Source organism: Musa acuminata, chromosome BXJ3-7 (genome assembly GCF_036884655.1).
Source record: "Musa acuminata AAA Group cultivar baxijiao chromosome BXJ3-7, Cavendish_Baxijiao_AAA, whole genome shotgun sequence".
NCBI lineage: Eukaryota > Viridiplantae > Streptophyta > Magnoliopsida > Zingiberales > Musaceae > Musa > Musa acuminata.
Genome location: NC_088355.1, coordinates 4,177,197 through 4,205,159, shown reverse-complemented (window position 1 = coordinate 4,205,159; position 27,963 = coordinate 4,177,197). Strand labels below are relative to the sequence as shown.

Sequence of the window (27,963 nt, the reverse complement as noted above, 5' to 3'; positions counted from 1 at the left end):
CCCACATCATGGGCCATCGAGTACGTGGCAATCAACAAGGTCCGTAGGATTCCCATCATGCGCTTCCCGTGCGCCTGTAAAAAGCAGACAGGCCCATCTTATGATGCCGCATCGCGCCGGTACATGGTGATGCACCACTAAATGGATTCCACGTGCCCATCCTTCCTTTTATATGTAGCCCACCCTGCCGTCGTCGCTCCACCCCGCTTCCTCTTTCTTGTCGTTCCCTCGTCTCCCCTAGCCCTCATTCGGCGGCGATTCCGGCTGTCTGCCGGCTGTTCTGATCCCTCCTCGACCGCGCCGACGACCCCGTCCCCGCCCCCCACACTTCCCTCTCCCCCCCCGCCGCGGGGCGGATAACTCGAGCGACTCTCGCCGTCTCGAACGGCTCGACAAGGTATGGGTCTCCGATGCCTCTTCTGCTCTAGGGTTAACGGTTCGTTTTGTGAATTTGTCGTACGATTTAGGTTACGAAGGATTGGACTTTGTTTATCAGCTTTTATTATCGATCTTCCCTCTGATCATCTTTGATTGTGTTTGTCCTACTGATCATCTTCTGCGATGCCGGTTGTTCTTGACGAAATCGTGCAACTGTGGTGGCGATGTCCTTACAGTGATCAAATTTTGTTGCAGATTCAAAGTCCTTTTCTTCAATTTATTATTTCGTGTGAATTTGAATCATTTATCCTTAACAAGTGTTGGGAATTTCTCGTATGATCTTCGTCCCTTCATCCGTGGCTCTGTCTATTAGATCTGACTCTAACTTACTGTCGTAGTAAGTTCATGTAGTTTAGGTCCTACTGCTTTTGTCAGGAAAGAAAAGATCCTGCCACTTAGACAAAATTCCCATAATATTTCTAACTAATTATTAGGCATTTTGAGCCTACTCGTCTTGAAACAAGAACTTGTTAATAACTGATGGAGGGAGTAGAAATGCGGTGCCAATAGTTCTCTTGGTGCAGATCAGGAGATACTGCATACAGATATTCCCGCAACTTCCTGTTTCTTTTCATCTTTTTAATTTGTTGTCCTACTGATCAGGAGATAATGCATCTCCAGGTGTGCATATAAATCAATCTGTCCTTTTCATCTAATGTAGACCAATCTGTACAATTAACTTTTGCTATTCAGGGTTTTTGTTCATAAATATCTTTAAGCTCTGGTCTTTGTAAGTATGTGCAAGTTCGCTGTTTCGGGTACTGGACTCATGATATGTTGGACTGGTACAATACTGGTTGGTACCGGTGTATTGATATATGGTATACCGACATGTATTTGTGTATCGACATATGGTACACTAGTATGTGCCGGTGTTTTGCAGAGGAAGAAAAAGAGGGATAAGAGGAAGGGGCCGTGGAGGAACAAAGGAGGAAAAGGGAGGAAGGAGGAAGGAAGAAGGAAGAAGAGGAAGCGGTGGAGGAGGAAGAAAAAGGAAGAAGTATGTGGAGAAGGAGAAGGAAGAAGAGGAGGAGGAGAAGAGGTGGGAGTGTACCCGAGAAGAAGAAGGAACAACGACGAGGAAATGGCATCGTACGTGAGAAGAGGGCTTGTGTTCGCGAGCCCTAATTTGGTTTATTTTCTTTTTTTAACGATGGATTGGATGGGCCCCACTACCTAAGGTTCGTCATACCATAGTGTACCGCTCGATATGGATGATATGTACTGGTCTGACAAAGGATCAGTATGAGTGATACATTGGTACGCCCCTATGTATCATGTATCGGTATGTTTGGTATAATTCAGTACAGTTTGGTACCTATCGTACCAATAGCTGATCGGTACATTGGTACGGATTGGTAAGGCGAATCAGGCTACTTCCTTGCTGTTTTTTTTATTATTTTAACTGGATCGTTTGAAAGGGGATAGTCCACATACTGGCCCACACCTGGATTGGTATGTGCCGCCTGTACCATACCATTTCGGGTGGTACAATAGTCTTTGAGTATGAGTGAGTTGATTTGATGGTATCCACATTACCCTATCATCCCTGGAACTAGATATGGTTATAATGTGTGTCCATAATATACCCATATTTTTATCGAAATTTTGCTATCAACATTTTCTATGGATATATGGGCTCGATTTCAACTGCTTCTTTAATTTTCCTTTCCATTCTTCTTTGATTATTTTTTTCTCTCTTTGATCAGAATGGCCAACAAACTTGTATGCAGAACATTTATGATGAACCATTTTATAAGTGACTTTCTGATCATATTGTGAATCCACAACTTGAATGTCATAGGGCAGATTCTTTCCCACATTTTTTTTGCAGATTCTCGTTAAAGATAATTTGCATATATGAATTCAATCAAATTGCCATCTTGTAAATGGATCTAGACTTTTGGAAACTGACTGAATATAATTCTTCTATTTTTTTCACTCTTTAATATCATTGACTTGTGCTCGATCATTGTTGGCAACATATATCATTGATGAATCTATATATGCCTTAAACTTGGTCCGAGTCCTTATTTGTCACACATTTTATTTGTTTATTATCTGCTTTTGAGCTAATTTGAATGAAAATAATGCTCATTTGATTTTTGTATGTGAACTTACATCTACTAATTAGCATTTATATGGTCATGGTTTGTTCAATGTCTAACCAGTTTCACTCCTATAAGACTAATATGCAACTATTAGAATTGCACACATTGGATTATCCTTTTGGGATCCATGCTTGCCTGAAGTTTTATGTTTCCAATGGTTTATATATAAATGTGCAACTATATATGCGTGAAAACTACTTTTCAAATTTTTTTAGGAGAGCAGTATAAATTTAATGCTAGATTGGTTGATCTTATAACCAACCTAGAAGATTTAGTTTGCTACAGGTTTTGAACATTAAGGAATAATTTTTAGCTGTCCTTTATGATTTGATTTGCATGTCGAATTGAAAATGTTGATGATGTAAATTTTCTTTAAATAAAAAACAATACTTAAATGAGGGATTTGTTAAATAAAAATTTTACTGTATCCTCTTAAAAAATTTGGACTATATTACTAGGTTAGCTAAACAGCCTAAACTTTGAAGCTTTATTTGACTTTTCTTTATTTTAATAAAGATATATCAAGTATGTGATTGGAGATATTCCTATGAGTAAGCTTGAATAAATACTTCAGTTTGTTTATCTTATCAGGAAACTTATTTTTTCAGGTAGTGATTTGCATATGTTTTGATGATCCACTTGCTCTTATTGTCATATGGCATCGAGTATCCTGGCAGGAGAACGAAGGTTGAGGTTTTACTTTTATCATCATCATTTTTGTTTATATTTGATTATATATTGCATGACATTAGTATCATGTATTGTGCATTACTAATTTGCCAACAAACTCCATGATGGTTCTTGGATAATTTTAGCATAGCCATTTTTCAGTTTCTTGCATTCTATTAATTTGTTATTAGTGAACCTTTTCTGCTCATGCAAATGTGGACTTTTGAGCCACGAATTATTAAGAGAAGCTCTGTAGACGTATTATTTGGATATTTGGTTCTAAAATATACAGCAACAAGGATAACATGTTTTGGTTTGGGTTTGGTGGTATTGTTTGGATCAGTTCAGTTTGGCAAGACTAGGATCAATCAATAAATTATTGAATTTTAAATTGAATTTATAAAAATAAAACGAATGTGACATATAAAATTTATTATAAAAAACCTCTCAATTTTCATATTCTATTAAGTATCCAACTTCCAAAAAAAAGAAATTTAAACATAAATACTGAAAACAAAATATTAATGATAAAGAAGAAAAAACAGAGTGTACTTTATTTAAAATTGTTACATGAAAATCAATAATAATTCTATTATACAGAGACATTACTGTAGTAGATAATTCTTGTGTATATATGTATGTTTACACAAAAATTCTCAAAATAGACATGCCCGAAAATTGAAAATAACAATGGACCCCACTATGGTTTTCATGCCTTGTAGATCTTTGAACGCAAAGATAGGGACTTTCTTTAAAGAGAATTCTTGTGAGACTCGGTGTTGATTTCAAATCTTATGACATTTCCCTTATTATGATATTCATAGTCCCTCAAGAGGTGAAGAGTTATATTTTCCTTCTTCCTCATGCTTTTCACTCTCTCATGACTGTGGATGACAAATTATGAATATAACAATGGCAGATGGCAAGTTGATCAATTTGTTTTTCTTCTTTTAGTTTCTCAACTTTCATCTTATGCTATTCGTCCTTGATTGCCTCCTGTAGTCCTCCTTGATTGTCTCCTGGTGCAGTTGCCACCTCTCACTCTTTCTTTCTTTGAGGTTGATAATTTGGACAATTAGCTGGAATTGGCTTAAATTTGCTGAGTTGGTTGATATCAACTGGTTTTCATCAAGTGACTCCATTTTGGCTATGAGGTGGAGCAATCAACCAAATTGGATTGGCCTTGGCTGATATATATGGGTTAGCATATGTGTACCAGGATCTGCATTCAATAAAATACAGCACTTGCAGAAGCAGCTATCTGTAATTTGGTATATATATAGTGAGGTCTTGGTAATTAAAAATATGGAAGATGGTAACACAGATTAGTAATGTCTCTGTATAATAGAATTATTGGCTGCTTCTGTAAAAATACCAAGACCTCACTACCTTCCGTATTTTTACCAAGATCTCACTACAGCACTTGCAAATTGGATTGTGTATATATGTAAAAATACCAAGACCTCACTATCTTCCATATTTTTAATTATTGGCCACATCTTAGCTAATTCAGTAGCTTCTTTGGTTGAACGCCTGATCTGTAATTTGTATATATATGAAATGTACATGTTTAGAGAGTGAGGTCTAGTGTTGTGGTAAGGTTGCTTGTTGTGACCTGGCTGACCATAGTTCGAGTAAAAAAAAAACCTCTCCTCCACATACAGGGTAAGGATATGTACACGTTGACCTCTCCCTTATTATGATATTCATAATTCTTCAAGAGGTGAAGAGTCGTCCTTTCCTTCTTCCTCACCCTTTTCTCTGTCTTGCATGGCTGTGGATGACAAATTATGAACATAACAATTGCAGATGGCAAGTTCAACAATATCTCCTTTTGTAATTACAATTTGTTTTTCTTCTTTTGGTTTCTCAACTTTCATCTTATTCTACTCCTCGTTGATTGCCTCCTGTTGCAGTTGCCAACTTCCTCTCTCTTTCCTTCTTTGAGGTTGATAACATGGAAAATCAGCTGGAATTGGTTTAAATTTGCTGAGTTTGGTTAATATCAGCTGGTTTTCATCAAATGACTCCAGTTTGGCTGTAAGGTGGAGAAATCAACCAAATTGGATTGATTCACATTCAATAAGATACAGCACTTGCGGAAGCAGCTATCTCAGAGTTCAACTAATCGACGTCACCATCTTTCGTATCTTTAATTATTATAGCTAATCAGTAGCTTTTTGTGCAAATCCATAGCTTCTTTAGTTGAGCATCTGATCTGTACTTTGTATGTATATGAAATGTACATGTTTAGAGAGTGAGGTCTAGCGTCGTGGTAAGGTTCCTTTTTTGTGACCTGGTTGACCATAGTTTGAGTCACAAAACCAATATCTCCATTTGCCTTACAGGGTAAGGATATGTACGTTGATCCTCTGTAGACTCTTTGTTGTTTGGGCCTTGTTCATTGATCTACCCTTCTATTAGATATTGTACGTGTTTCTACTCATGCCATATGGATGTGCATTTGCATTTCCGCACATAGTATGTTTAATGGAGGTGTGTTATTTTGGTCACTGAAGTTTACATGATGAGACCTTGAATGCTTAATGGTTGGTATAGTGCTCATGCATTTGAACCTTTATATGCTATTTGAAAACCTAAACTCATAAGTACCCCTTTTTCATGTTACTCGGTACTGTACCTTGTCTGAATATATTCTCAGAGCATGACCATATGTAATATCTTTTATATGCAACCTTAAATCAGCATTAAATGTTCAACTGACTTGTTCATATTTTACCTCTGACTTATATTGTCATCATGGTACCAAAATGATCTTGTTTTCTTAAAATACATCATCCGAAGCTTGTGATGTTTCTCTTTTCAGTAATCATTATGAGTAAATCTCTTGCTATGGTTATTAAATGTGAAACTCTATGATTATTTGTTAGATGGGCTTCCACTCGAAAATCAGGCATGACTATTTTGGGTAAAGTACCAAAACCCATCAATTTACCAAGTCAAAGGTAAAAGTTTTCTTATTGTATTTGAGACAAAAGCTTTTTATGCATCTTGGTGACATTTGATTAATCTTGTTGATCACCTATGAAGGTTGGAGAACAATGGTGTTGACCCAAACTTGGAAATCGTTCCCAAGTAAGCCTATTGCTTCATCACATTGAATTCTTTTTGTATTCCATGTTGTGGCCTTTTTGTAAATTTTTATGCTCAATTGAGTTTTTCTTAATAGTTTATTGACCTGAATAATGACTTCTGTTGCACGCTTTAGGGGTTCTCTTACTTGGGGAAACCGACCATCTTCGGCAAGTACAAATGTGTGGAGTTCATCAACTCTACTATCACCTAAAACTGATGGAAGTAGTGGTTCACCAAGTCATTATAGTGGTCGTCCATCATCTGGTGGAAGTGGTACGAGGCCATCAACAGCAGGTAGTGATAGGTCCCAAGACCCTTCCCCCAATGCATGGGGTTCAAATTTACGTCCATTTACAGCATCTGGATCATTGCCATCAAACCAAACACCAATGGCAGCTCGTCCACAAAGTGCAGAGACGAGGCCTGGTAGCTCTCACCTCTCTCGATTTGCAGAGCATTCAGCAGATCCTGCAGTTGCATGGGGGCCTACGAGAACTGCTGAGAAATTCGTATTCCCCTAACAGCCAGTCTGTTTAATACTCAAATTTCTGATAGGCTTTTTTCTGCCACATCTGCATATGTGCTTTAAAGATGATGTTAGAAGTATCATCTTTTTTCTGTATCGTGAATTCAGACTTGATCTTTTTTCTGGCACATAACTTTTTTTTCTGGCATGTAATGTACTTTTTAGGGAGGTGCATCATCAAAGACTGACAAGTTCTCCTTGAGTTCTGGCGATTTTCCAACACTAGGCTCTGATAAGAAGTCTGAGACACACAGTCAGCAAGGTGATTATTTTTTTATATTCTTTCAAATCTTTTGGAGCAGAAGGATTGGTATTGAGAGTGTATTAAATCTTAACCTAACATTCTGTATGCTATGTATCTTGTTAAATTGAGTTTTTTTTAATGCACTAGTGAATTCTTTTAGAGTAACAGTAGCGAATCTTATAATGATTCTCATGTCATCTTAGGACGGCTTCTTGTAGTATCTGGATGCATCGTCATTGACATACATCTTGCCTAAAAAAATTTATAACTTGTTATGCAAAATTTCTGATATTTCTCTTAACAAATCTCAATGGTGGGAAAAAAAACTCCATGTGGACTCCAAATAGTCAAGACATATGGTTTGTTTTCAAGGGTAAGATTATGTATCATGACTCTTCCCAGGTCTCATATTGGTGGGGGCCTCATGCATGAGGCCTTTCCTCATTTTCGATTTTGTAAAGTACCCTAGGGGTTTTTGTTTATACTTTTCTTCAGGTCAGAATGTGCTTGAAAGTTTTTAATTTAAGAGAGGTCATTCCTTTTTGCGGCTTTCGTTTAGGCAACTTCATATGTCGTCTAAAAAAGGTAAAGAATTCAAGAATAATAACTTGACTATGTGATTTTCTACTTTCAAATTTCAACTGATAGTAAAACTAAAGAAACATTGAACTAGGTCAAAAATTATATTAACTTTTAGTTGAAGTGAAGGAAGAATGATACAGCTACAAATGAACCTACCAAGAACAAGCTTTCCTACTATATTACAACTACAAATGGAGAGTATAATGAACTCCTTAAGAAAAGGATACTTTCTTGAACTCATCTACTTTTCAACCATGGTTTGTTGTACTGATGCGTACCGCCCGATATAGGCGGTATATACTGGTCCGATAGGATAATAGTATGTGGACCACCCTCTATCGGGTGGTATCGGTCACTTGACCTTGTATCGGACGATACAAGGTTTGTACCGTGCGGTAACGGTCAAAATTTGATCGTTACCGACTTAAACCGGTCAATTTTGCCTATTTGAGGCTTAGAAAAGGGTTTTTAAATCTTTTAATCCCTCCGCTTTCAACTCATTTCACCTAACTGTCACAGTCGTTCGCCAGCGTACAAAGGCAAAGGCAAAGGTAAAAGGGAAGACAGTAGCATCAACTGCACCGTTGGAAAGAATCAAGTTGGGCGACGAGACACCTTCGTAATCGCATTCACCAACTCGCTCAGTCCACAGACATGGTAGTGACGTGGACAGCAGTGCCTCGACCGATGATGGTGATGACGTTGGGGAGTCGATGGTCTCGTTTACAAAATTTGAGGGTGGTGCATGGATCAAGGAATCATATTTTACACATGCCACCCAAGAGTCAAATCATGGAGCTTGATGAGGTACAAGTCAAGTTTATGCACGAAACGAGAAAGGGAAGCTAGTGGATGATTTTAAGCAGATGCGACAGAGCCTACATGACGTAGACACAGAGCGAAACTCATCGTATTCACAGTTATCGTATTATGGAGAATCTTACGACCAACAACAGTATGGTGATAGTTGGTTATACTTCTTCGAGCAATAGTATGATGATCGATCTTACGATACAGAGTAGCAGATCAGTAGTGAAAGTAGAAGTTCTGGCATTCATTATGCTTTGCACCAATACATGCCACATTCATCATGACTTAGGAGCCGTCTCGGACACATGTGGTTCACGACGATCAGCCTATGATCATCACCACATTGATGCACCAATGACGATGTATTAGTACAATATATCGTTGGATCAATTTCAGGATTGGGTTCGACAAACATATCATATTGATATGCAGATACATAGGATCAAGGTCTCCGATCCATTGCCCATGGAGTCCCGTCATTCTTTTTTGATAGTAGAACTAGGTATATCCGTCGATTAATTACTTAATTCATTTGAATCTTAAAGTTTAAGTTATATAAAAAATAATCTAACAATTCAATTTTTTTTTTGTAGATAATTCAATATTAACGGAAGGACGATCTAGAACGTATCATAAAGCTACTCCTCAAAGTCCGAAAAAGATATGTAATACTATTTTTTTTAATTTACATTATTTTTGCTAAAATTATACTAAAATTATATTTATTTCTAACTTAAAAAATCCTAATCTAACTTTTTTCTATTTTTCAGGTATTTTTGATGATTTTTTAATGATTTTTGGTGTATTGTTGGTATGTCTTGGTACGTACCATATCGAGAAGGGCTCAGTACATTGGTACGGACCAAAATTGCAATCCTTGTTTTCAGCGATAACCTGATTCACCAGATTTTAGTGTTTTCATTCTAGTCTTTTACCAAATTCAACCTTGATGTAACTGCATGAAGCATTTTTCTTTTATTTGTGAAGGGTAGATCTTTGTGTAATGTTCTGTTATAACTGTTATATGTTTAAAACTTAAATAAACTTCTTAAGTTGTCCAATATTTGTTTCAGCCAGTTCTAATTCAACTACTGATCTAAGCACTTCATAAATGATCGTTCTTTTTTTTTTGTTGGGTGCCTTCCACGTATGCTGTGCTTAGCAATGGAAGTTCTCTACTTGCTTCAGCAACTATGTAAAAGCATATTGATAAAGACCTTTGCTTAGTTTGTATAACTTACAAGAATTATTTTGATCTCAGAGAATTAGTGTGGTTAACAGGAGTATCCAACTATCCATAGTATGAAATTCTGATGAAGTACAATGCTGAGGAACAAGTTTGGTGAGTGAATATAAGTGATAGATAAAAGTCAACAGCCAGTCATATTAATGGTTAGTTCTGAATACTTTGTCATCCAATTCTTATTGGTGGTCCTATTAGTAATTTGGTACTCACTAGCAAGGTATGAAATACCGTACCGTACCGGTGTTTTGAGATTGGCTCGGTACGATACGGTATGGCGTACTGGGCGTACCGAGCGGTACACCTAATTTAGGTGTAAAACCCTCTGAAAATACCTGAAAATAAAAAAAAGTTAGGATAGGGTTTTAAAGTTAGAAATAAATATAGTAATAGCATAAGTTTAGCAAAATCAATGTAAATTAGGTAAGAATAATATCACATATCTTTTTCGGGCTTTGAAGAACATCTTATGCAAGGTTCGTATTTCAGTCCATTACGGATTGTCCTTATGTAAATATTAAAATATCTATAGAAAAATCATTTGAATTGTTAGGCTATTTTTTAAGAGAAAAAAAGAGTTTGTGATAGTTTAAGAGAGTATAAGAATGTAATGGAGTGAAATAGGGGAGAAGAATGGTTTAAATACTATGAGAAAGAGCTCTAATGGTCAATTTGACTGTTGGAGCACCGTAGCACTGTTACCGATCGATAACAGTCGATTTTGATCGTTACCGAGCTGTGCCGGGCGGTAACGGTCAAAATTTCGATCGTTACCGCCCGATATTATCCCGTATCGTCCGATACGGGACGCTTTTAAACGTCTCGCTATTTTGACTGTTACCACCCGATATTATCCCGTATCGTCCGATACGGGGCGCTTTTAAACGTTCCTCCCGGCAGCGGGCGGTTCACGTACCGGTATGCTGTCGGACCGGTATGTACCGCCCGTACTGGGCGGTACCATTCGAAATTGCATACCTTGCTCACTAATCACTATAATATCTAGGATAGTGGTATTATCACTACATCAGGGATTTCTGTATGTGTTTGTTCTAAAAATTTATAAAGCAACCAAGTAACATTTGATTTGACAGATATGAGTTAACAAAAAACCACTTGAATGATTGAAGCTGTTGTTAGCTGTTTGGAATGTGCACTGTGCATAAGGTTACAAGTAAAAACAAAAAAATAAATTGCTGTTTATAGTGTTGCCGATTGATTCATGAGTTAAAAGGAAATTGAATGAACCATTCTTCATAGTTCTGATTGAATTTTTTAAAAGATGATTGGTAGTCAAGTGTTTTTGAAATGAGAACACTGGAAAAAATTATTTTTTAAGTAAAAATTGCAATTTGACCATTCATGAAGCATTGCTTTGTTTCCCACCCTTGAGATGCCCGTATGTAGCACATTACCAATTTTGTCAACCACCTCTTGTCAGCAAACTGCAGAACATGGGCATGAAGGCCCTAGGTTGTGTTTCAGATGCCATTGGAGCACATTTGGGTAAAGGAAACAATTGGAAGAAGGGAGAGGGGGGTGGGGGAGATCTCAGTAAGATGCATTCCTCCTTTTGATTCTTTTGCTATTTGATGTCATGTTTTTGATAAATCTCCGTGCTGTAGTGTTTCTTGTCTCTATTTTCCAATGGCCCTTTTTGGTGGTTAGTGACAGTTGCTAACTCATCTAATAGCAATAGAAGCAATTACAATGTCATGAAGTATGATAGAAATAAGAACTAATTGGGCTTATTTTCTTTTAAATTACTCTTATATCTCTCATTTTTAAGTCTGATTAAATTTAAGGCAATTTGTTCTGTAGGCCACGAGTAGGTGACTGGACAGGGTAACCTGCTTATTAGCCATCTCACATGTGTGGCACAGTGTCATGACAGAAACCATTATAAGCTTAACTGCAAAGTTGCTATATCACAAGTGGTGTATACATCAACAGTGTTTTTTTCGTATAGTAATCTGGCAGAAATGTAATAAATAGCCGCTACAGAGTGCACATTTGGAGTAGATATTGAGTTGGGTAGTCACAAGGGAGTTTTGGAGATGGTGCTGACAGTAGAATGAACGCACCATGACACTGGAATTGTTTGAGACTATAGCTACCTGGACATGACCAGGGACTAATTTGAAGTCCAAGATTTGTTATTAAGTAGGTCACAACAATATTAGATCAAGGTGGATCCTGATAGTCTTTTATTTTCATCTTTTTTACATCAAAATTTTTGAATCAATTGTGATACATCCTCTTTGGGTGTTTAGTAGAACTGCTTGCATTTTTTTGGTTTGCATCATGTGTTCTGTTTGTGTTTTTTTTCTATATTTGTTTGTCTAAAATTGAGCATTATGATGGGGCATACTTTGCTTAAATTTTTTGGTGCTAAAGATAATTGTATGAATAATTATAAGTAGAGTGGTATAATTTACCCGCATTGCCAATATGGTATTTTGATCCATGGTACTACCAGGTCACAGTTCTCAAGAACATCCTACTGCAACTTCTGGTAAATTCAGACCCAATATAAAGGTGGAACTTTCTTCCAATGGTGAGTTCAGATCCTATAAGTGTTCAATTTTCCTAAAAGAACTGCTCTATTCATCCATTTTCATGTTCTCGTAGTTTGTTTACCCTTTTATAACAATGGGTATCTGCTTTGTGAATTCCAGAGGATGGTTTCATGGATCATGAAAATGTTAATACTCTCAGGACAAACAGAAATTTGTATGCTGAAGGTGGTTCTCGACTAAATATGAATTGCCAGAATAACCCACAGCAGGCACAGCCATCCCAAAGCTTAAAAATGGAGTCTCATCAGTTTGATTCTTGGCATGGTCCTCCAGTCCACCCTACTGATGGAATTTGGTATAGAGGTGGGACAATAGGTGGTCCATACCAGCCAGCAGCTCCACGGGGTAGTTATCCTGTTGAGCCTTTTGTGTGCTGTCCGTTCCCGCCTAACTCTGAGGCTGTTTTAAGACCAGGAGCTGGACCAGCTAACTACTATCCTACCAATGGAGAGACATATCATCCCCAAATGCTTCCTAATTCATACATGTTTCCTAGTCATCCTATTGTTCCATCTGGACCTGGGCCTTACCAGGTTCCTGCCTATGATGGGTTTTATAATTATCGTCAAACAAGCATTTACAGTTCTGGTGGACAACAGTTCCCTTCAGCGGGTTTGGCTACTCAACCTAGTGTCTATAACCAACATTCTAATCGTAATGGAACTTTTAACTCAGGAGAGTCTCAGAACAGTCCTTGTGAAGATGGTTCAAAAACAACCAGGGAGCAGATGTTATCAGTTACAGCTCGTGTTCCTCATCAAGGAACCAACATGGTTTTGGTAAAACAACATGGTGACTTGGAAAGTAATCACCTGCAAGAAGAGCAATTCACTCCAGCAAATTTTGATGTGAAATGCAAACCAGGAATTTCCAACTCCAAGCAGAAGGGCGAGCACTCTACAGTTAGCAGAAAGAATGAAACTGATCAGCAAGCTCCATCCAAGCCAGCTAATAATTGTGAATGCCAAACTTCAACTCCAGTCATGACTAACTTACAAGAAAATCCATGCGGAACATCTAATGGCATACTGAAGAGAGAACCAGATACTGCAGTTCCAATGGTTCATGATCAGAAACATAATCCAGTCATAAAAAAGAATTCAGTGCTGATTGAAAAGATAGAAGGCTTAAATAACAAAGTTAGAAATGCTACTAGTTTCACTGAAATTGGACAGGTGCCATCTAGACAAGAGGGAGCAAAACAACCAAAGATCGTCAATGCCAAACCCGAATATTCTGCAGAAGTTAATGCTGCACATACTGAAAATGCTTCTACGTCCATCATTTCTGCTAAGCCTGTTTCTTTTGAGGAGAGTTCTTCAGATTTTCCTACACCAAGTACTACAGCAATGCCTGTTCCCTCTAAGTACAGCTCCTCAACTGTAGTTTGTAGCCCAAAGCTATCTGTTTACTCAGCAATTGTCTCTAGCCCAGCAGAATTACAAGATATTGATGTGGTGAAGCCTGATTATTGGGTACCTGATGAGGCAGCTTATTTTCATGTTCCAAATAGAATCCATGTTACACGAACTAGGGGTGATTATCATGCTATATCGAGATCAGATAGTCAAGTTGATACTGGATCCGCAAGAAAACCACCTGGTAGAGGTTCCTCTGCTGTTCCCAAGAAATTGGCTGTGGATGGCCCAGTCACAGGGATTCTTGATAATAATCCTTCTAAGGAGGCCATTTTGTCATTCTCATCAGATTCAATTGATCACAAGGTCCAGGTATGTAACTTTCCCTGGCTTGTGCAGGGTAATTGTTTGGAATGTAAAGAAGGGGATAACCATCTTATAACAACTATCATTTCTAAGTTGGATAGTTTTTCCATTTAATTGCCAAATGAAAGTTCATGTGTTGCCTCAAAGAAGATGTTTTTTTTCCTCCTCTTTTTTATTCCAACTGCGAGGTTTAGGCACCATAGAGAACATTCTCTTTCAAGCCTTTTAACATTTTTTTATTGTCACAATTTAACAATTCATATATGGATATCCACATGCATACATGAGATTTGCCTGCTTGAAGAGCAGCTGTCTTATTATGCTCTGTTTTATTAGAAAGCAGTTAATGCATATGGTTTTAAAAAGCACATTACTGTACTAAAATAAACTTTGCTTGTAGTAATCATCCTTGCAAGGAGGATATGTTCTTGGTCCTAATGGAATGAAACTCATTGTGATCAAGGTTGTAAGATTATCCTTGATATGCATGAATCTGATGGTAAATCAAGCTCAATTACTGTGTTGTTAAATTTTGTGAGAAAGAAGAAGCTTTATCATTTTTTTTTTAAAACACTGTTGTTTATTTGAGCATTTTCATAACAAGTTTTACCTGATATAGGAAAGAAAAAGTGGTTAAAAAGAAACAACATTCTGAACTGCAGTTTCTGGTTAGATAGAGTCATGGATACTTTGTGCATGTTTTCCGGACAAGCGAAAATACATCTTGTTTTCAGTAAGTTGACTAGTTTGATTCCACTGGCGACTTGCAGTTTGTATGTTCATGTCTGGCTTGTTCGTAATGTATTTATTGCATGATTTTTGCAAAAGAAATCTATTGTAGCTTAAGCGCATTTAAATAAAAAGGACATCACATAGCATTTGTTATATAATAAATTTTAAATGCTGCATAGAATAATGTTATCTATGATGACAGTTTGGTTAAATCTGGATGAAAATGGAAAAGACGTGTCTTCCTCTTTCAATTATTTTTTGTTTCTTTGTGGTCTTAATTGTTTGGGTCAATGATATAGTCATTTTTTGGATTTTTTTTTTCTTTTAGCATGCTAAAGTGAAGGAGATAGCTGTTCAATGCGCAAAACAGCTGCAAAAGGAGGAAGAAAGGACGAGGGAACAAAAGGCAAAAGGTCTTGCAAATTTAGAAGAACCGAACAGATGCTTAGTGGCACAAAACATGAAACAAAAATTGAATTCCTTATCACGAAAAGGTAATGTGCAGCATCAAGAAGATTCTGGAGTTGATATTGCTTCTCAAACTAATGTTGTAACTAGTAACCCTCCGGGTGATATTGTGGGGAAGACTGAGACATTGGTACTGGCAACTGATAGTGGGAACAAAAAACATGGAACATTAGTTTCTTTGCACTTGAATTCTGCTTCAAGTACCCCAAGAGAAGTTTCCCAAGATTCTGCAATTTTTCATGGGCCGCCACTGGATCTGCAGCATGAGACAAAGACTACAGATGTTACAAACAAAAATTTTAGTACAGAGTCTCATGTTGGTGGTGTGTCTAAGCACAAGCAGATGGGCTACAGACGAAGGCAGAAAGTCCCACTGGAGAAAAGTTCAGATAAGAAGCCAATCATGGCGGAAAATATGGACTCGGAGTATCTAGATGAGGTTGTGCTTGAGAGAAGCTCAGAAAATTCTTCTGAGGGTAATACACCTGCACCAATTAATGATAAGTTGCTGAACAATGAGGATCCTTATCTTCAGTATAAGAAGAAAAGCAGTAGAAACCCAAGGAATAAGAACAAGGATGACATCTTGATGAGCTCTAGTTTAATTTCTTATGCACATTCTGATGAAAATGTTGAAGAACATTTATGTGAAAGTTCCCAGTCTCATTCCCCAGCATTGGTTGCAGAAACTTTATTTGTTCCTGCCCAAGTTGCTGCTGGAAATGCTGAAAGTCAAGACTCCAAGGATGGTATACATTCTCACCAAGTGTGTTCTAAAATTATTAGAGCTCATGGTAGGATGAGCAACCACTGGAAGCCTCATGCTCCCAGAAGACCAGCAAGAAACCAGCAAGTTCATAGGCCTATGGATAAGGTCCATGGAAGTGAGACTGTCATCTGGGCACCTATAAAGCCTCGAAACAAGAATGAAGAATATGAGGAAAGCAGCCAGAGTGGTATTATAGGAAGTGACCATCAGTCTTCAGAAAGGAATGAGCATGATATGAATGGTGCAAGAACAAAGAGGGCTGAAATGGAGCGATATGTTCCTAGACCAGTAGCCAAAGAACTATTGCAGCAAGAAAACACACAAAAATCTTCATCTGATGTTAATCAGTCAGGTGACATGCCTGAGAAGCCTTGCTTAGATTCTAAAGGTGCTGGGATGAGTAAATCGGATGGGTCATCAGGTAGGAGAACAGACATCATTGCTGATAAAAAGAACAGAGAGAATAAACGTACCAAACAAGGGATGGCACATGCCTCTTGGCGTCAGAGAAGTTCAACTGAATCAACTTTACCTTTACAGAGTTTGAATGAAAGCTTAAACTCTTCTGATGCTACTAAGCTTTTTGACAAGCCTTCTGATCAGCATCTTCAATTACCAGAACAATTTGGACCGGAGAGTAGCAGGAATTCTGTCTTAAAAGATTCAGTTGTCCTTCCTGTTGTGACTAAGGACCAAGGAAAGAAAAGCAGGGAAAGACATCAGCAAGTTCACAGAGTTGCAGGAAGCAATTATGTTGCTCTTGATCATGGCCATTTGCCGAGTGAAACAGATGATAGAAGTGGTGTCAATACTCCCATCTCAGATCTAAATGACACTGATGGAAGAACTTCTATGGCAGGTGATGGTAAGAATATAGGTGGTGAGCATATCAGAGCTCATAGTCACTGGAAACCAAAATCTCGGCCTTATTTTCGAAATCAAAAGCAGGAAAATAGGGACACTGGTGGACAAAGAATTTCTTGTCATAATGGTACGACTGAGAAATTCACTTCTCCAGGCTCCAAAACTGATCCTTCACGTGATGATGGTTCTCACGTGGTGATGGCTGCAGATAATGATGTACCTCCAGGAAATAGAAATGCTCAGCATGAAAGTAAGGTATCTCCTCCGCACCAACGTGGACACCACAATGGGCATTTTAACAGAGTGCAGGAAGCAATATATAAGGGTAAGGACTTGGCACAAGTTACTGGAAAATTAAATGCTCAGATAAATGAAGAAAGGCCAAAGAACAATGCACATCTTGAATATAAGCCAATTGGTTCTTCTAGTGAGCCAAGTGATTTATGCCAGTCAAACTTCAGTGTTGATCAAGGAGCACTGGTTCATCGTGTTTCCAAACAAAGGTACAGGGAACAAGTTCGGAGTCAAACAAGAAACCGTAGTCACTTCTTCAAGCAGAATACTGGTGCAACTGCTCTTGTTGGTGAAGAGTGAAACGTGTGATGGCTGCATAGTGGGTTTATAACCACTTTAATGTGCCCCAAAATTTTCCACCTATATGCTTGTCTGTAAGCAATATTTTAAAGCGATAAACTTCAGGTGTTTTGAGTGATATCCAGTCTTAGTCGATCCTATTCTTGTGAGCAGCATGCTGAAGGCTTGGTAAGTGACATGTGAATCAGAGTTCATAGGCACCAAGCATCCAGTTGGTTGTTCTTTCCCTGGATGCTTTATATGGTTGGTCTTGGTTTGGCGCCTAGTCTTTTGACATGGTTGGGAGTGCCATGAAGCTGGAGCAGGCTGTCTTACAATGAGATTGCATGGATCACCGGCGACTTGATTTTGGTTCTGCTACTTGTTGCCACTTCAAATCTCGTTGAGGTAAGGCGAATTCGTTTCCATGGGAAAGCCTGTTGTGGCCCTTAGTCACTTCTACTGTTAATTACTGTTCGTCCAATATGTGTGAACTTTTTGATGCTGAATTTTGTACAGCAATAGGCCTTTAGATTAAATGACTGGGTTGTGTTTCCTTGTTTTGTAATTTTTTTGCATTAGAGCTTTACCCAACGTTTTTTCTCCTGCTATGAATAGTTGGATTACTGATGCTAGTAAGGATCAAGTCTACTACTTGTTTTGAAGATTATCAATCAGAACTTTTGGTTGACGCACTTAGATACATGTGTTGCTTGTCATGCATATGGTGTGTGTGTGTGTGTTGGAAGAGAGTAGGTTAGTAATCCTAGTTCCGAAGAGAAGGAAGTATGATGAGAATAAGGAAACGAGAGTGGTCGTCGTATCTATGACTTGGTTGGTGTCACTTCATTTTCTTAGCTATGATTTATAGAATACAAAAGCTTTTACTTGAATTCTGAATCCTGTTATGACGGGGATTACCTGCTCGTACACAGGGGGTTTGGATGGTTAGATCGTGCAATGCACGTGATTAATTTTTCAAAGTCAACGGCTACTCTTTATTTTAGTAATTGAAGAAGGAATTTTGGTGATGCAATTGGGTCGAGATTTGTTACGTTTAGACGACTCGACTATTGGAATTAGTTGACTCCTATTTCAAAACTGAAGTCTTTCATTCTTCGATTGTTTTTATTCTTCTCTACTCTATTTCATGAATAGTCAGTCTGACCGCGCCGTCCAAAGAACCGCAACCCACTGAAAAATGTTATAAATATTAAATATTAAATATTAAATCGACTGAAAAATAAAAATTCATGAATGACTGAAAAATTAAATTCATACTCTATTCCATGAATACAATATTAAATATTAGATGTTAAATCGACTGAAAAATGAAAATGAAAATTATGTGTTAATGGGAAAAATACAAAATAAGAATTAAAAAAAAATGATGGGATAGAAATCGGAAAATTAAAATCGCTCGGAACAAATTGGATTTTGATTTCATTTACCGTAGGATTGGAATCATCGGTTATAACCATGGTCAAGCCAAGCAATTCACTTGGGTTAAGTTACTGTGCCTAGGAGTCATCAGATTTGGAATTTTCAGTAGGGATAACGAAAAGCCATACGACTCATTTATTACTAAGTATTGAGATTTTGAAATCTCATCTCATATATTTGGGAAGATATCAACAGAGTTGGTGGTAAACTCATGCGATCAAACCCATTATTCATCACCAAAAAGAAAATGATAAAATTGCATGCACAGCTTACGAGAACTTTCCATCGATATTTGATAAGCAATCTCCTTTGAGGATTTACGATTGTTACTTTACCTCGTAAAGTACTTATTTTCTCTTTCAATTCTTTTTTTTTTCACGCTAAATGCTTATTGAATTATTTGTAAAGCTTTCGTCTTCAAGACGTTAAGAGTTGTCTGCTATTCGTTTTTGAACTAATCAATTCTTTTTTTCACAGGTTTTTTTGGATTATGATATAATATTTTAAAATTTAATAATATTAAATAAATATATTATAACATAATTTCATTATATTATAATATACTATAATTCCAAACTTCGGAAGGATTCATATTTAAACAAATAGGGCTAAAGACAAACCATCGTCGGGACTTTACTGGTCCGATTAAATCATCTGAAACTTTCAAGATTTTGAATGGGTAAATTGTTGTCGAGACAAATAAGTGAATAACATTTGAACTTTTGTTGTCCCCAACATCGTTATTGTTTAAATCAAATATCATATATCATGTTCAACATTTATGCAACTTCATTTTAGACATCAAAAGCCACAGACCTCGAATGCTACGCAGTACATCATGAGGTGAATCCATGATATTACTGTTGAAATTTCAGAAAAATACTTAATTGCATAATGTGTCACAGATGTACTTAATTACATCATGAGGTGAATCCATGATTACATTGAGGTACAACATATGTCTGATAGGTTATGTGCAGTATAAAATGGAGTCTAAAGCAATGTATACAATACCTATACCCTACCGATGTTTTGAGGTTGGCTCGGTACGGTATGATACCGTGTACCGAGCGGTACGCTAGGGCGTACTGAGTGGTACACCTAATTTAGGTATAAAATCATTCGAAAATAAAAAAAATTAGGATAGGATTTTTAAGTTAGAAATAAATATAATAATAGCATAACATTAAATTAGGTATCTTTTTCGGGCTTTGAAGAATATCTTGTGCAAGATTCGTATTTTAGTCCATTACGAATGTCCTTATGTAAACATAAGATAAGATTAGAAAGTTTTTCCTCTTAATCTTTCCAAATTAGTTTTGATTCAATTCATCATTGTTTTGTTTAGTTTTGATTCAATTCACAAATCATTGTTTTGTAAAATTTAGAAGATCACAAACGTGAGAAAAAAAAAATTAAGATAGTTTAAGAGAATATAAAAAATGTAATGAAATGAAATAGAAGAAAAAAAGAGATTTAAATATTATGAGAAAAAGGCTCCAACGATCAATTTGATATGATCGTTCAAATTGATCGTTGAAGCATTGTACCACTGTTATCGAATAATTTTAAATATTTTATTTTTAAATGTTCAGTAACGAACGACGGCCCGCGCATCGATAGCCATCAGACCGATACTTATTGCCTGTATTGAACAGTACTATTCGAAATTACATACCATGATCTAGAGATCATAATTGACATTAATCACATTGCTCTTTTGCATCATCATGCAGTAAATTTAGGCAACTGGAATGCTGAACTTAAGAATAATCACAGTTTTCTAGTATTTTTGGATAATTGCTCTGAGAAACAAACTTCTACAACCTGAAATGAAACAGGAGGTATTAGTTCTCTTCAAAGCAATCAATTCAAAGAAACATTTCCCTTTTTCAGGAAAAGGTCACACATCCCTCGAGAAGCTAAAACCCTGTACACATACTGTTTAAAGTACTTGTGAAGCATCATACATACAACAATACAATCTTCCCTTCAACAAAATATGAAATAAGGTGAAAATACATGGATAATACAGCTGCCTTGATCTGAATTCGAGGCGTTGTTGACAGAGTGGTAGAAATGATTAGTTGTTGCAGTCTGGGGAAGCAGCTGGTGAAAAGAATGTAAGCAATCAGGCAGAGATAATCTTTTCCGAGATTACAGAATCTCAATTGGTTGAAGATGATCTGTTCCTTCTGCTGCTGTATTTGGAGTCTGGGTTGTCACTTTTATCTGTGTCAGAACTCTCCCTCTGGGAATCCATATCTATGCTTCCAGCACGGTTGCGTCGATGTCTCCGATTCTGCAGATTCCCAAGTACGTTTAACTAAAATGGTTCCATGTCATAACAAAAGTTTCATAACTAACATAAAGCAAATGCATTTCTAATCGATTAAAATTCATGCCAACATCCCTACAGATCATTGTGCATCTTGATCATGCAACCATACATCATCATTGTATACTACCGGAGACCAGAGTCCCGCACTACCACCACTGGATATAGCACCAACCAACTACGTAATAGGCACACTACAAGATTCAAGCACCAAAACGTAGCATGTTAATCTTTTTAACATCATGCCTAATTTGAGCTGTTTAAAATGTAGTCAGAAAGCAACATGTGTTAGCAGCCTTACTCAAATGTACTTGTAGTAAACAACCATGAGAACCTGTAGATTATACACAGGAATACTATGGCATTGTCCTGTAATATCTTTGATGCATGGAAATGCACAATACAGCATTTGTCTCCTTTCAACAAAACTGCCATGGTCTTAGTTTTGCTTTTTCCGTTTTGAAACTACTTTAATGCCTTTTAAGAATGAGAGGTCCAAAAATATAATCACAATCGGGTCTCAAACCATCAGACCTTAATCAAAGAGTGCTGTTAAATTCTCTTTCAGTAAAATGATATTTACAATATACAAAGGTCATTCTTCTGAAAATGTGCTTAGTCACACAAACCTTGTGGCAAGAGGTTTACATTTCCACTTATTTTATCACATTGCATAGATAATTACACTAAAAGCCACGATTTTGCTTCGCAAATGGTAAAAACTAAATCAAACATAAAGCCGACATAATCATACCTCACGAGGTATTGGCTCATCAGAATCCAGCATTCGGACAACCTGACCCATCTTAGGTCTTTTCTCCGAATCAGGATCAACACACCTCAAAGCTGTCAAAAGGGCACGTTTAAGTGCTCTTGTAGATGGTCTTGTCTCTATACTTGGATCCACTACTTCTTCTGAACGCCTACTCCCAACCATCATTTTGAGCCAGTCAACTAGATTTACCTGCAATAACAATAAGCATAACTTGAAGTGAAAAGTGCACAGTGAAAATAATGCCATGCATAAATGTTTGCGTTACCAATGCACATTTTTTTAAATGTGGTTCTTCCAATCAACCATTACATAATATGTGTATACGACGCTACACGATTTGAACTCTTGACCTCTTTAATTGCACACACTACACCTTATCCATCAGAAAATCTCCTTGAGATCCAATGCAAGCATAAAAGTATGAGCATGATACTTTTGCTATGGGTCTTAAATTTGGGTGCACAACTAAAGGAGGATATCGTAGGAAAAGCTTGAACTTCCATATTATGAATCAGTGCACTGGAAGAACTTGGTCATATTACAGAAGGCTAAAAATCAATTCACGTATCCCTTGTTCAACAGGGTCTAATGATAGTTCAACCTATCCATTCATCTTCTTAGAAAATAGTCAAAAAATTAGACATAATATCAGTCAAATTTAAACAAGACCAGCAAGTGTAGAAAAGATGAACAATTTTTGCGAAAAAAAATTATAAAAACACGTCTAGCACAACTGATTTTAAATAGAAGTGACAAAGGAAAGTTTGATAAATACAAAAAGAATTCAATGACTATTATTGATTAAGTGAAATAGCTGTCACATCCAGACATTAAAATTGAAGCAATTAGGTAGGGAAATCAGATTGATAGAGCCCAATGAATGCAGATAACTGAAATGATCAATGAGTAAACTATCAGCAGTCTGCAGAACACGTGGAGTTAACCCATCTTAACTTGTTCGTAATGACTAAACATGATTGAAATGACCAGTCGCCCATAAATACCTCATTTGCGGGGCGCCCATAATCTACAGGATCTCTCCCTGTAATTGCTTCTAGAAGAACAACACCGAAACTGTATACATCACTCTTTTCATTTAGCAGTCCGGTGTTTGCATATTCTGGCGCCACATAACTGCAAATAGGAGAATCCATAAGGCTAAGCCATGAAAATGAATAATTTGGTGGTTTTAACAGTGAAGAATACTTACCCAAAGGTTCCCATAACCCGAGTAGTGATATGACTTTTACCAGCTCCTAGAAGCTTGGCCAAACCAAAATCAGATATTTTAGCATTGAATTCATCATCAATCAATATATTACTGGATTTGATATCTCGGTGCACCACTTTTGGTTCAATGGCCTCGTGTAAATAAGCAAGACTGTCACAAACATGTAAACTCTGACTAGATTAGAAATGCAAGAAATGGCATTTCATATTATGCCAAAAAACATAGTTAAGACAACCAGAAGGTTCTAATGCTCAAAAACTAAAAACAAAGCTTAAATAAAAGTCAAGCCCAATATGATGCAATAAGGAAGTAGATTTAGGACTCTAAAGTTATCTGGCATATTAAGAAATAAAAAAAACAAGGCCATGAGTCATCCTTACTAGAACTATGAAATATTACTTAAAAGTGAAAGAACACAGTAGCAATAACACAGTAGCAATAGCAGCAACTGAAGGAAAAAAGAAAGAAAAGAACTCACGCCTTAGCAGTGCCCAAAAGAATCTTTATGCGAGCCTCCCAGGTAAGAGAACCCTGCTGACGCATAGCTCCATGAAGCCATTGTTCTAGATTTCCATTATTCACATACTCATAAACTAGCATCCTGAGTTGTTGAGAAATACAACCAAAACGACAAGTTAGGATGATCATTCTTGAAAAGTTTTAGCAAGTTTTAACATCCAATTCCAGACTCTAACATTGTCTAAAATTGGGTAATTTAGTTACAAAATATTGACATTTAATATGAAAAATGGCGGCTTGTACTTGGAACCGACAGAAGTGAACCACATATGTAACATGCAGCACGTAGAACACAGTAGAGACCATAGAATAAAGGGTTTTAACAGAAATGTACCTCTGAGTACCCTCTACACAGTATCCAAGAAGGCGTACTAGATTCTTGTGGCGGACATGACCAATGGCCTCAACTTCAACTCTGAATTCTTTCTCTGCTTGTCCTCTGTCATCAAACACCCAAGAGGTAAATTTCAAGCGGTAACATAATATCAAAAATGAAAAAAACATGTTACAAATTTAAAGAATATTATGCAAAGAAGGCGTACAGATTATTAAGAAGCTTTTTAACTGCTACTGGAGTACCATTGATGAGTTGTCCTCGATAAACAACACCATAACCACCCTCCCCAAGTACATTATCTTTTGAAAAACGATTGGTTGCAATTTCCAAGTCCCTCAAGGTAAACCAGTGACCCCAGCCAAGGTAAGAAAACTCTGGGAGGCCTGTCAAAGGTGACGGAGCAGTTATACGGTAAGAAGATTGTCTATGTACAGCAACTGTCCCTGAACTTCCTTCATCACCAGAATGGCAACTACCATCTTTATCTATATAATGAAATGAGCCTGAATGACTGTTCTCATCAGCATGCCTTGATTTGCCCAAGCCCAAATGGACCATAACCTTGTCCGTTTCTTTTTCATTGGATTTATCATGAACTGTAAGCAGAATACCATCACGTGCAACAAAATCATTAGCTGAGACTTGTTCAACCCTAACTTCTTTAATTTCCTTTGAGACCGGTGGTATTTGGCTAACTGGAAGATTGTTGGAAGCCCTCCTTGACCTTCTTTGACTCCTAGCATTAAGGCATATAACTAGAATGGAAAGAACACCCAATATGGAGACCCCAACAATTATCCCAATTACAACCCACAACTTGAGGCCAAAAAGAAATGTTTTATCATATAAATGTTCCTTCAGAGATGACATATTTCTGATAGCAAAGCTCCTGCAAGAGAAAAAAATCCAATATGAAGCGTAAAACTCCAACCACTTCAGATAATTATTTGAAATAAATGATAAAAAATGCGGGGTTTATACTTATGCAAATGTCCTTTCAAGGCAGCTATAGAAGTACAACTGTTTATATCCACTGAAAATATTTCATCCAACCCATAAAAAATTTATGATACACGAATTCCAATTGAATAGTAATAAGAAAGAAGGAACTACATCATGAAAGTAATTACAGAAGCATCCTACAGCATCATAACTAGGAGACTTCCAACATGGTCTGTGTAGTATCCTATAAACCCAGTACAAACCATGACAGTTCTCATGGATTCAAGTTGCACAAACTGAAGGAGAACATATGAATACTAAAAAAAAAAAATCACACGCTTAAGCTATCTATTCAGTAGAAAATATTCAGGAACTCAAGAAAAAACAAAACATAGGCTACCTATCACAACAGGGCCTAAAATAGGGATGAGAAGACTATCATTTATTTCCACGAGATACGAACTTTTAAGGCAAGCATTACAGTCATAGCACGGCAAATGCTCAGAAGATATCCATAATCGTACCGACCCTCTTATAAGAGAGGGTGACAAGCAAAGACACAAAAGTGGAGACAAGCATATAAAGAAGGAAACAAAAATTAGCAAGCACAAAACACACACAGACACACATACACATAACTCCCAGCTGAAATAACAGATCACTCTTAAAATGTGAGCTCTTATTCTTTTATCCTATACTAAAAAGAAGTACACAACAATTGAGTGCACAATCAACTTCCAGAACATTTTAACTTGGTCAAAATGGACCTACCAGAATCTGCAAGTATTCCATACTGTTAAATTCAGAATTAAGAAAAGCGAGAAGAAATATTCCTTACTTAATTCAATGTACATATTAACATTCTCCCATTATTCAGTCTTGTAGAGTCTTATAAAATCACAGATGGAGAAACCACTCCACCTTAACCAACTCCTGCATCAAGTTTACCAGCAAGTTCAACTCAATAAAGAACTACTAACTGCTTCCAAGAGCATCATCAGTAAGGAAACAGAAACACCAAACAGGCACTCCAAATCTAGATTCTCGCACCACAATAACAAATTAACACCCAGAAGAAGAAAAGAACATGGTTTTATCCCATACGCCACATGCAATAATTTTTTTTCCACGAAATCAAGCCAGGGCACGACAAATCTGGGTCCATCGACTCTCATACATACCTTGTATCTCCAGATCTCCACCAAGATCCAATCTTTCGGCCCTTCCGTCCCCCGTTCCGAAAGGTTCAGCCAAGAAGCGAGCCGACGGAGCGAAGCTGCGCCACCAGAGATGTCGAAAGCTACGGCACCATTTGCCTCAGGGAATCAGATCCGGGAGACAGAGAGGCTTCAAGAAACGATTCACAGAGCTGTCGGAAAGAAGCGGCGCCTCAGATCTAAGCCGGAATAGAGTTTTGGAAGGCTACAGAAGCTCCTCCCCTGAAACCCTAGCCCTGAATCTAGCTCTAGGAGAAGCTGCACAGGAACAAAGGTAGCGCCTTGGATTTGTAGTAGGAAAGGGGAATGGTACACATGAGCGAGAGAGAGAGAGAGAGGAGGAGGAGGAGGAGGAGGAAGGAGGTGGGAGAGGGAGAGGGAGAGATGGAGTTGTCAACGGTAGGTGGCAAATGGAAGTGGAGGAGGAGGAAGAGGTGGAGAGGAGACTAGGGAGGAGGAAGTGGAGGAGGAGGCGATGCTTCTGGTTGCAGTAAAAGAGTTGGCAGAAGAGGTGACATGGAATTGTCATCCTTTTTTTTATTTTTATTTTTTGGAATTCATATACAGACGATTTTTCTGAAAAAGATTCTATTTTTGTTTTTCCATATATACCCCTCTCTCTCTCTCTCTCTCTCTCTCTCTCTCTCTCTCTCTCTATATATATATATATATATATATATATATATATATATATATATAGTACCTTTAATTTTTATAATTATATAAATATCCTTTCTTCTATCATTTTATATCGTTATATTCGCCCCATCATATGGTGTCACATGACTTTCACCTTCTCTTTCTCTTTCTCCTCCCTCATTTAGTAGTGTTGCATGATATATTAAAGAGTAAAATCATCATCTTAATGTTTTCTAATATTATATTTTTTATAGTAGCTTTAAACATAAACAAGATTAAAAATTATTTTTCGAACTTTTAAAATTAATCAATTTAGAAAATTATTGCATTTTCCTTTTTTCTGTTATTTTTTTAATATTATGTTCTTTTTTTTATTGAGTCATTGGAAGCCTTGAGAAAAATAAATAGCATGGAAATGCTATATATATATATATAATGCATAAATGGGATTTAAACCCTAATTCTTCAATATAAGAGAGATGGCAAATTTTAATTTTAATTCGTTGTCATTATTGATAAATCAAAACAATATTAGATGGCTCCACCTTAATTTTCCTACTTATTTTCATCCCTATCAATTTGTGGTAAAATTATCGAACTAAATATTAAAAAAATAAAAGTAAAACTCAAATAAGATAGCCTGAAAGAGCACGCAATTAATTTCCCACGCTGATTGCTATAAGAGAGGGCATGGCATGCATGCATGTTATTAATAATTGCACAACACACATCTCAAGAAAAAAAAATCAGAAAAATTCAAAATAGATGGATCATTTTCATTTAATTCGAAGATCTCTTGCGTAATCCCCACTCGATATCACGCTCTACCATTATAATTTCCCATCAATATCTCGTTATAATTTAATTAAGAAGAAATCAGTGTCTGATTTAATAAGGGATTTGATTATGATTTAAATTGGATCCTTCGAGTATCTAATTATAATTGCCAAGGTTTTAATGCTAGCATTTGACTTTTGATTTGGATTCGTTTTCATATTATATGTTATTTTTGTGTTTTTCTGGGGGAATTGAAGGGTGGAGCTAACAAAGGGAGAGGAGAGGAGAGGAGGATGGTGAAGGATTGAGAAGTAGTA

General features: G+C 37.0%; 2 protein-coding genes across 4 annotated transcripts; one reads left to right on the top strand and one right to left on the bottom strand.

Moving 5' to 3' along the window:
* The first annotated feature begins 195 nt into the window (after positions 1-195).
* On the top strand, positions 196-18,039 carry LOC135642016 (protein MODIFIER OF SNC1 1-like). Of its 3 annotated transcripts, none has more exons than XM_065157775.1 (9): positions 196-397; positions 3,158-3,236; positions 6,110-6,184; positions 6,270-6,314; positions 6,448-6,608; positions 7,006-7,102; positions 12,199-12,276; positions 12,398-14,028; positions 15,083-18,039. In XM_065157775.1, the coding sequence occupies exons 4-9, from the start codon at positions 6,281-6,283 to the stop codon at positions 17,447-17,449; spliced, it is 4,368 nt and encodes a 1,455-aa protein (XP_065013847.1). In that variant the 5' UTR covers positions 196-397; positions 3,158-3,236; positions 6,110-6,184; positions 6,270-6,280; the 3' UTR covers positions 17,450-18,039. The 3 variants fall into 3 exon arrangements, with proteins under 3 accessions (XP_065013847.1, XP_065013846.1, XP_065013848.1); XM_065157774.1 differs by having other exon boundaries at positions 6,448-6,823; XM_065157776.1 differs by lacking the exons at positions 196-397; positions 3,158-3,236; positions 6,110-6,184; positions 6,270-6,314; positions 6,448-6,608 and adding an exon at positions 6,680-6,841.
* A 2,660-nt stretch (positions 18,040-20,699) lies between these two features.
* LOC135643453 (probable receptor-like protein kinase At5g18500) lies at positions 20,700-26,740 on the bottom strand. Its single transcript, XM_065160433.1, has 8 exons — positions 26,195-26,740; positions 24,277-24,960; positions 24,069-24,173; positions 23,694-23,816; positions 23,195-23,365; positions 22,989-23,118; positions 21,964-22,173; positions 20,700-21,173 (listed from the first exon to the last, which is right to left on the bottom strand). The coding sequence occupies exons 2-8, from the start codon at positions 24,939-24,941 to the stop codon at positions 21,039-21,041; spliced, it is 1,539 nt and encodes a 512-aa protein (XP_065016505.1). The 5' UTR covers positions 24,942-24,960; positions 26,195-26,740; the 3' UTR covers positions 20,700-21,038.
* Positions 26,741-27,963: the final 1,223 nt, after the last annotated feature.